The sequence below is a fragment of the Mesitornis unicolor genome, unplaced genomic scaffold (assembly GCF_000695765.1).
Source record: "Mesitornis unicolor isolate BGI_N332 unplaced genomic scaffold, ASM69576v1 scaffold34771, whole genome shotgun sequence".
Classification (NCBI taxonomy): domain Eukaryota; kingdom Metazoa; phylum Chordata; class Aves; order Mesitornithiformes; family Mesitornithidae; genus Mesitornis; species Mesitornis unicolor.
Genome location: NW_010166352.1, coordinates 17,553 through 28,362, shown reverse-complemented (window position 1 = coordinate 28,362; position 10,810 = coordinate 17,553). Strand labels below are relative to the sequence as shown.

The 10,810-nt window shown below is 40.1% G+C and overlaps 1 protein-coding gene across 1 annotated transcript; it reads right to left on the bottom strand.

Annotated features, from left to right (window-relative positions):
- Positions 1-161: 161 nt before the first annotated feature.
- ZNF608 (zinc finger protein 608) lies at positions 162-9,456 on the bottom strand (the record flags this gene model as incomplete). The annotated part of the gene is made up of 7 exons (XM_010194936.1): positions 162-207; positions 1,228-1,309; positions 2,560-2,713; positions 3,582-3,754; positions 4,285-4,702; positions 6,462-8,913; positions 9,369-9,456. Coding segments are annotated over 7 exons (3,374 nt in total), but the record flags the coding sequence as incomplete, so codon positions are not given.
- Positions 9,457-10,810: the final 1,354 nt, after the last annotated feature.

Sequence of the window (10,810 nt, the reverse complement as noted above, 5' to 3'; positions counted from 1 at the left end):
CATATATATATATATAAAAACAGAAGTCTAATTACAGCAACATTTGTTACTCTGTGATAAAATCTGCAATTTACAAAAATGAAATGACTGGTTTTAGCCTGCCATTAAGGCATTTCAAATTAACACCATGGAACTGATGTCTGTAATAAAGCGCTTCTTCATGTGATCCAGTCACATGACAATGTACATCCCCAAATTCATTATTCTCTGAAAAGTGAAAGAAGAACATTTTAGTACACAGTATCCTTTCCTCTAAGGTTTCTTCAGCACCTTGGATACACCATGAAATGAAATCTGCACAGTACTCTCAATCTCAAGAAGGAAAGACAGCAAGCCTTGTCCTCCATCCCTCCTCTGCCAGGAACAACACACTAACAAGTAACCTGTGCCAGGATTTATCTCCAAGTGCTGACACCCTGGCATCCACCAGCTCTTTCTGGGCTCCGAACCTTTCTCACTCAAATAATTCCAGCTTAGAGCCTCACATAGTCACTTGTTTTCAGAATCAGCTTTCATAAAGATGCCCAAAACCATGCAATGTTACAGTACTATTTAATACATTAAACTTTGAGGTTTAATATGGCAGGGATGAAAGAAACCCTAATGTTAAGGATGCTTTGGGTTTTTCGTTTGAGATGGGATCGTACTACAGAATAGTCCTTTTTCCTCTTGCAGAGTAAAGATGATGGTTAAAGAGTAAATTTGCTGAAAACCTAGTAAATAACCAAGACGCAAATGCATGGAATGGGTAGGTAACGTAAATATGATGACACCTCTAATGGACTCCCAACCGTACCTCTCTGAAAGCAAAATCAGCAAACCAGGCAGACTTGCAGAATAGATAAAATCTCACTTTTTCCTGGTAATACATGTATCTTACTGAACATGAACTTGAAACACCTTTTATAAAAAATCTGGATGTTAAATGGTATTTCATAATCACATGCTTTATTTTAATACTGATCCTTAAAACATGTCTGTGGAAGATCTCAGAAGACAGACTATTTGTTCCTTCTTAATGGTCTATGTTGGAGTTAAAGGACACAAATAAAGAAAAAAATCACCTCAGAGAGAATAAAACTACAATTAACTCCAAGTCCCAACTTTTTCTTCATCTGTAAAAACTGTGTCATACAAGGAACTACAGACCATCAAGCTATAAAATCTATGATTTGCTTTCTCCTCTCTATGTTAAGGTATACAATTAAAAATTTACTGGCTATTTACCTTCTTTGTGCAGGAAACATACCAGATGCAGATGCCTGTGCAGCCACCTGCTGAGTAGCAACAAGGGCAGCAGAGGTCAATCCTGAGGGAAAGAAGAAAGGAAGGAATGTTGATGTACTTCTGGTTTTTATGGCTTTCTTTGGCTCAGAGAAATGTTAGGTAGTTACAGCAAACAGACAAAAAACCCCACGATCAGAAAATGGTGGAGTTTTAACACTGCCTAAATGGCAAATGTTTCATGCAACAGTGTTCCAGACCCTCTGCCCAGCATGATCAATATACCTTTATATAGTGAACTGAATTGTTCTTGAGAGATATTTTACAAGAAAATACAGCATTTCTGCTTATTGTACTCCTTTCCAAGTACTGTACTGCATGATGCTAAGTGGTCTGTATGAGTTCCTGAATAGGAAGCTCAGTAGAAATAACAGGTACCAGGAAACAATGAGAATCAAAAGTCACAGTGAATTATGGAAACAACATGCCAGCTGCTCAGAATACAATACTTTCATAGTAACTTATAATTTTTACAGTTTTCCTACTGAACAAGCACAATGCATCCCAAAAGGCATATGGAATCACTGTATCAAACTAAGAAATGTCAGGACCTTAACACAGGAAAATAACTGCTGAGGGACCAAGTGAACATAATGAATAAATGTCATTTAGCCATCAATTGTGGCAGCATGTACTTTGCTGCATGGGAGGCAATCTCTTTTTAATTCAGCTAGAGTCCAGAGTTAGAAAAAAACAGTCAAAAAGACTGGTATAAAACCTAGGGAGAATGAAATTGTGTCTTACTGTGCTGCTTTTTCCTTGACTGCAACTTTGTGCACTGCATTTGACAAAATCTAGAGTCCTCTTTCAGATGGTCAAATTATAACAAGCTCAAACCCTTGTGACTGCAATGCCTTGTACATAAAATATGTTCAGTATAAAAAGCTTTTGTCTTTGCTATACTTCTTCCATTGCTTTCACAATACTAATTATACAAAAACAAGGTTGTTTGGTTTGGGGTTTTTACTGTCTTTCAGCCAGTTAATGTCAGTTTGCAATAGGAATCAAAACATTCATGTGAATAACAGCCTAACTGGTACATCTTTAATAATGCTCTAACACACAATTTTGGAAAAAAAGACCCTTAGTATTTCTGAGGCATGAAGCTATTAATTTGCTCTTACTCCATGCTGTGAATTTTCAAGCCTTCTTCCTAAATGTAAAGCACTTCTGACTTAACAATCTCAATTCAAAGCATTTCATGCAGGCAAGTTTCCAATGTCAAGGTAACAACTCCATGAGGCAAGCTAAGCCCACGACTGGAAATCTTCTCACCTTGAAATGGGTCATACTGCCCAGGTATAAGGGGGTAACCCATTCCAACATGTGTGTGATGGTGAGTATGAAGATGCCGCTGGCTGAAAGGGGAATGGCGGTCTCGTTCCCTTTCTGCTTCCCGTTCACGCTCAGCTGCTGATTTTTCCACAGGCTAGTAATAAAAAGTGAAAGAAAACTAATGTGAGAATCTTTTAAAGGGACAAAAATCACTGTAAAACCACACTTGTAATTACCCTGCAACAACCTTCTAAATTCAGATGATAAAGCTGGTTTTTTTTTCTGAAGAAGAAGTACCTCTACTGCATAATTTGTACTTGATCTAAAGATTATGTATCTGGCTAATCAAAGATTTTTCCAGGGTACTGAGGTTTTGAGGCCACACACTGCATTTTGAAGCCACCATGATGGCTTCTAGTTTTGGGCTCCCTTAAGCTTGGCTGACTTGCCAATGCATGAACAACCTAGTTGAGCTGCTGAAAGCTGATGGAAATGAACCCTCAGCTCTTTTTAATGCACTCTGGTAATCAAGCCTGCCTGAATAGCAAGAAAGCCCTTTTAAAAACAGATTCAGAGTCAGCAACTTGCTCACAATTAAAACTAGCACCCACCTTATCTGAAAGTAAAATAACAGTGTTTGCTCCATGTGGAAATTTTCAGAAAGGGCAGCTGGTAATCTGCTATATGGAAGATGTGGCAAATACAGGGAGGCGGTATTACCAAATCCCACAGCCCAACTTCTCATTTCATGATCTGTTTTCAAACAGGAGCTTACTGTTTAATTGCAATAAACTGTACACCAGGAGGTATCTCTGAATCTATGCTTCTGTATGACTCCATTCATTCAAGATAAAAAGACTCCGAGTACAGAACTGTTACATATGTCACTTCCAGTTTATGCCACAGAAGCATCCTGACTTCTTTTATTTTACACTTGATGCCAGACTCTGTGCTTCTTAAAATGATGTTCTCTACCCCTCCCCATATGTACCACTCTTCAGCACCAACAGATGAAGCCTTACAATGGGGGACTTGCTGCGATACTGGCTGGCATGCTGCTGGAGCAAATCCAGTGCTTTGGACTCAGTGGTTGATTTCGCATTGATGCTCGGACTGGTACTGACTTTCTCTGCCTCTTCTCTCCCAGACATCTTCCCATAAACTGGATAATGAAATCCCGGAGAAAGATAGGCCCCTGCAGGTAAACAACAAATACCACATAAAGTTACTGCTTTTACATTTCGGTTATATCAAGGTGGGAGGAGGGAATGTCAGGACAGAGGCATAAAAAGTGGATCATGTGACTATCAAACAGCATCTTTGCTCTTCAATTTCTTCAGATAATTTACCCTGATGAATGGAGGTTATAAAGAGGGTTGAGCTGATAGCCATTTCAGACATTTATTGGTCCTCTTTAAGTGAAAAGAATACTAACTATAATGGTTCTGACAGTAAGTGCTTAGAATATTTTTATAGGCAATAAACTATCTGTCAGTCTAACAGCAATAGCACACTGTCAAGGGGTGAAAAAACTGTAGCTGGGAATTGTGACAGTTCATAAAAGGAATATCTTGTATTAAATCAGTTTCAGCTACAAAACTTTCCCTAGTGGAAGCACATGCAAAACAAACGTCACCCATGATGCTTCTAATTTACCCTAGCTACTAACAGAAATATTAAAATGCAGACTTTACTGCGCGTGAAAGGCAAATTCAGAATACGTACCAGGATAGCTGTGCATTAGGACAGGAGAGACTGCGCGATAGGCTGGATGGTTGGGATCGTACATCTGTGGATAAGGATAAGCATGCAAGTACTGGATATATGGCTGATGCTGACTCATTGGTGAGGAAACTGCTACTCTAGCACCCCGAGAGTCCTTCCAATTTACAGGAGTCTTTCGATCATCATTTTTTATCTTGCTCTCATCCACTGATAGAGAATCAGAACGCTTGACTTCTTTAGGCTCTTCTTTAATGCTTGATAATGACACAGGAAGGTTAGGCAGGGAACTTTCCTTGTTAGGTGTTTTTCTAGGGCTGTCTTCTTTTAATTTTTTCTCACGATCAAGTTCTTCTGATTTTTGCTGATCAAGGTATTTGGGTTGATAGACATAATGATGCCATGTTCGTGAATCCGGATCCTAATGTGGAGGAGAAAAAAAAAATATTCTGAACTTAGATGTTGAAATAAGATATTGATATTTCCCACACTTCAGTTAATGTATTTTTAATAGCTATTTTAATAACATATCCCTATTGTATAGACGAAAGGTTTGCTTGCTACAGCATGCCTTGAGCTCAAAGTCTAACCAATATTCCCATGAAAGAGCAAGAGACTATTATCAAAACTTAATTCAATTGCTTCATCTTATATCCTTCTCCATGCATTTAACTAGTTTAATCATGAAATACATATGCATTGTACCACAGTTCTGAAACCACGCTATTCATAAAACATTTTAATTAAAGCCCACAGAGAGATTTTCCCACTAGACAGCAAAAAATATCTGTGAACCACAAAATTAAAGATGGCTAATGATATGCCAGAGCACTTAAAATTATCTGGAACAATGAACTTGAAAAACTGATCTAGCTGGAAAGATGCTAATGCTGGCTCTGATACTACAAACATTTAAGAATCAGTAGAAATCAGACATTAAGGCGAGCTTCTTCATCTGACAGTCTTATTTCAAGTTTGCAAAATTACACATGGGTTGCGTATTTACAGGACTGGGACCACATGTTTTAAAGAACATGTACAGGATACCACAAATACACTTTTGCATAACTTATTATATAGACCAGTTTATAAACATATTCCAGAACTAGGTAGGTGAGCTGTTTGAAAGACTACATCAGATCAGTACTGAGCAGCAACAGGAAGACTTTTTTTTCTAATATGGAATATGCAAAAGCTAATTGTAAACACTGTCTCCAGTTGATACACATTTATAGCACATGCAACAGAAACATAGGCATACAACTAGATGCTTAGACATTCTGATTCAAATGAGTATTTGAATCAGAAGAAATATTCTCCTACTCAGGGCTGTACCATCCCACTTTCTTTAGAGCTCCCTAACTCCCACTCACCTGACCCCGCCATATTTTTAAAGACAGCCCTTAAGGATGATGTCTGGGATGTACTGTACACCCAAACATGAAAGCATCCAGCCTTGAGGCTTCAGTTCAGAGCACAGAGACAGTTGCATTGTCTTGAACGAAGGCACTATGACATCTAGGAAGGTCAGTCATCAAATCCTGGCGCCACTGAAGTCAATGGCAAAACTATCACCGACTTCAGTGGAGAGAAGATTTCATCCATTGTGTAGGTCTGTAGGGGCTTGAGGTTGGTTGAGGAGAGAAGGGGAACTTAACTGTTTCAAAAGGTCACCTTCGGTTAAGATAAAGAGCCGAGCTCCAAGCCAACTCTTCAAAGAGCCAGCTCACCCATCTTTAGTAAATGCCGACTGTCATTTAACAAAAAAAGAAACACTTCAAACCATGTTTCAAATCTACTTTTAAGTCCTCTCACAATGAAAGCTGCTTATTTTGCTTGAAATTTCTCATTTCTGAGCTAAGCAAATTGCTTAGAATTTACATCTAAAAGAGAAATCTAATTCTATTTTATTCATGCATGCAATTTAAAAGAGTCTTAAACAGTCTTTTCATGCCTTAAGCCTGGGTTCTGTCACCACCTTGCTAGATCTTTTTTTAATTCTTTTCAAGCAGCTCAACTGAAAGGTCTGTTGGTCTATTCACAGACTATAGTACTATCCAGCATGAAAAAAGGATGGTGGAGCTTGTTTGGCTGCAAAGAACATATCAGAATCAGGGACAAAATCTCACATGACTTAAGGATAAATCAAGACAATCTTGTTTCATATCCTGTGATCTCACCTGTTTAAATCTTGTGGTTGGATCTACTCCAGTTTGCTTCATGGAGTCCATAACAGACTTCATCTCCACAGCCTCCTTTATGAGCTGGTGGTTCTCCATTTGTTTGACTTTGAAACTGTCAGACTGAAGCTGCTGCTGGTGATTGGAAAGGATCTGTGATTTGCTTGCATCCTCACCTTTGTTAGCGACAGATGACCCTATTTTAGTGTTGTTTTTGCTGGACTCTGGAGTTGAAGGGGCCTTTGAAATAGTGGCAGATGGAATATTCTTCTGCTTGTTGTCATCCTTTCCAATGTCCTTCAAGGGGGGGTCATTCTTCCTTTCACAGTCCCTTCCAGTTTGTGCCATTTTCTGTTCTGCTAGTCTCTGGTCCTCATAGTATTTTTCATACTGCTGCCTGTAAGCAGAGTTAGAGGCCATTAAGGACTTTTGGTCCATATAGAGCCCATAGGCATACTGTCCATAATAAAGTGACTGAGCAAGTGCAGGGTGTCTTTGCGTTATTACTGACTGATGCTGTGGCTGCAAACTAGAGGAAGTGCTTTCGCTTTTCTTGGCATCCAATGGATCTGCCTTCTCTTTCTTTTCAGCCTCTTCCTCAGCCTCTTTTTTGATCTTGAGTGCCTGTGGGGTACTACTGTTCCCAGCTGCTGGGGCACTGACCTGTCCAGAGTGCATGTAACTTGGGGAATAATAGGGATCGTAGCCATGGTAATAGGGAGAATGGGACTCTTTTGCTTGAGCCGACTGTGCTGTGGTTGAAGAATGTCCTTTTACAACACCATCCTTATTAGATATAATATCTGACGGAGAGCCAGCCTTTGACCTCATGCCCTCCGACCTGCTGTCAGAGCCACCATCATCAGCTGCATCAGAAATATCTGAGTAAGCAGGGCTGTTGGTTTTAGTGGCCACACTCTCTGCACCGTTTTGTGTCAACACGTGCAGTGGCGCCATGGTAGATTGTCCATTCACCAAAGTGCTGCATTCCATCCTGGAGGCACTCCCTATGGAAGGGCTGGGCGCATTGTCTGTGAACGTGTAAACCTTATCAGCTTCAGCCTTAATACTTGCCATCCTGCTCTCTTGAGACTCTGACAGTCCATTAGCTAGCACTTCACTCTTGCTGAGATGGTCCTTTAAAAAATGCCCAGCTAAGTCCTTCCCAGACCCTTTTGAATCCTCCAGCTTTCCCAGCTTAGAATCCATCTTGGGGCTTCCCGTCTCTTTGCTTTCTTTGTCCTTCAGCTTTCGCTTCTCCTTTTTCTTTTTGTCTTTGAGTGATGTGAGAGCTGGGTTTACAGTGCTTGGCTCTCCCATAATTGTGGGCTTTGGTTGAATAGGTTTCAGTGGAGGGCTCTTTGGTGTAGCCTGAACAACAGTAGTTGTTAGAGAGGGCAGTCCTGGTATTGTCCCTGTAGTGGTGGTTGTAAAGGCTGTAGTAGGTATAGCTATTAACTGGGGAGGAGTTGGTGCTGGTGCTGGGGCAATGGGCCTGGCTGTCTTCAGTTTGGAAAGGTTTTTATCTACTTTGCAACTGTTCGCTTTCTTGCCTTTATCACCCAAACTCTTCTTGTCGATTAAACCTTCAGCCTCCAATTTTGGCATTTCAGTTTGCAAATTGCCATCTGCTACTGAGCAATTATCCAGTGTAGCTGCCATATTAGAAATTACTGGAAGGCTGTTCAATTCATTGTTCAGAACCTTCTTTTTGCCAGAATTCTTGCCAGTTTTGGAACTGATAACTGAACCAGGGCCATTGCTGGTCAGTTCCCTTTTTCCCCTGGGGGTACCTGGGGTAGCAGTGGAGGAAGGAGACATCGGTGCTTTTAGTGGATCAAACCCTAGCAAATTTGTGCTTGGATCACTGCATTCAAGTGCCACATTACTCAGTGCTTCCTCACAGTCTGAAATTTTGTCTTCACTGTCAGGCTCAAACTCCAGTTTGTTTTCTGGGTCTAAATGTGCATGAGCCTGATGGTATCGTAATCCATTAATGTGCTTGTACTTTTTGTTGCAGTTGGGGTGAGGACAGTCAATCAGCACTGGAGAAGAGCAGCCTTGGTCCAAAAAAGTAGTATCGGGTTTCCCCTGTGGGGTAGTGGGAGTGCTTCTAGAGTTAGTACGAACACGTTTTCCAGATTTATTGTCCTCTGAACTGGAGTTCAAATCTAGCTCCATTGGAGGCTTAGTTTTCCTCTTGTTTGTGGATGAAGGGCTGGCTTTGACTTCGTCCATGGCACAGTTTGGGGGTGTCCTGCGCCCACTTGAGTTAAGGCTGCCCCTCCTCCCCTTCCCATTGGCACCACCTCGATTCTTATTCTGAAGTCCTCTGGACTCTGCAAAACTCACATCATTCCCAGGTACAGCTACAGCTGCAGCAGACCTTGCCCGCTTTCCCCTGCCCCGTCCTCCACGCATTTCCAAGTCACTTGTTGGCGATTCACAAAACCTATATAAACAAAAGCAGATTTCATCAGCAGGAGCAAAGTGAATAAATACAAACCCACCACCACTTCCAACAATAGAACCTTCATATATGTTAAAGAAAAGATGTCTTTCTTCCAAATGAGAATGTTACAGTCTCAAAGGGAAAGCCATTAAAAAAAGACAAAAATGTTAAGAACAAGACTACCTAGTTAGAACAATGGAGAGAAACATTTTCCAAACTTACAGAAATGCATTTTAAAATTAATTGAATCCCATGTATTTCCCTCTCAAAAACACAAACCAGAAAGAAATAAGAACTCCTACTACATATTTCAGTGTGGAACAGAAAATTATTCATTTCGCTGGTACATGTTTTCTATTATAACCAGTTGGTTTTTATTATTGCTGTACAGTCTCTGACAGACACTGAGTGTGAGAACAGAGCAGAGAAAAAACTGACTCAGAATGATTGCCTACCTAGGAGGGGCCCAGTCATGCTTTGTGCAGTCCAGCAGTGTTCCCACGTACGTCTTGTTCCTCCATGTAACATTTACCACTAAGACACCTGTCAGTGGGAGAAAACCAAAGTATTATCACAGTCAGAAGAATAATTGGGGTAGGCTTTTTGTTTTGCTCCTTTTTTATCTCCTTCCCCACTAAGTGAGAGCTTTATTCTCATTTGCTTTCAAATGCTGTGGTCTATACTCTTCCGCTTTTCTGGTTTCAGTGACCTCATGTTAAAAACCACAGGAAAGACAGCAAACAACAAAGAACAAGAGCATGTGTGCGCATGTGTATGCTTGTAAGAGAGCGTGTGACTGTGTGTGTAATCAAGATAGAACTGACAGAAGGAAATGGGTTTTGCCATGTTCTGCTGTAAAACAGCAACACTCATCTCTTAATTTTGCTATTATTGCACATAATTGCTTTCGCTTGGCAGCCAGCCAGCGTAAACTAAGCACCAGTTACAGTGTTTAAATCAGTAGGTGACTGAGAAGACTCTGTTTTGCTTTGAACAGTATGATGATGCTTCTACTTATCTGAAATTGCATATATCCAAACAAACACACACACGTATGCATTGCAAGTTTTGTTCAGCAGATACAGGTGAAGATGTGTATTATATGCATTGCTTCTTTCTTTTGTGGAAAGTGAGGGACTAGCCATGAAATTGCAACCATACAATAAAAGCTAAGAGGAATCACAACACAGATACATAGAAAGAGGATTCTTTTTTAAAATGTACTGTAATTTAATTGCTTTTCCACTTACAACTTTTATTAAATGTAAATTTGTCTGCCTCACTAAAGCAGTCTTCTAATTTTGGTTTATTCAAACTGTCCTTGTAAAATGTGAGCATGGTAGGGGTATTATAAGTAACAGTAAAATAAATGCAAGGGATATTATTCAAATGTTTTAATGTTGCCTTCAAACACTTCTTCACAATTTATCATCATGTTTATAGACTAGTCAGCGTAACAATCCCTTTAATTCATTAACTTATGCAGATAAACACAAGGTAGTATTATTGAACCAGCCATCTCTTCTCATTAGAAAGGAGACTGCAACAAAATATATATTTTACCCAGCAAAGCTGGATGCAAAACGTTTCCAATATGTGAGAGGCATGAAGACTCGCAGCTGCCAGCCTTGTGACTTATTTTTCTATGTTTCTCTTGTTCTAGATGTAGCGTTTCTGTAAGGGGTATAATAATGGCGTTGTGCATGAATGTTTCCAGCCAGTCTTTTTGCTTTGTCTTACTAGTGTGTTTTCTTATTTTGCACTAAAATGACTCCTCTCTGCTGCACCAAGGTGAAGCAAACATGCAACCAGCTGCTTACTTCCTCAGGGGCTGTTTAACAGCAGGGAAGTATTTGAAGTGTTGTTAGCAGAGGTACCAGGAAGAAGGTATTTCCTT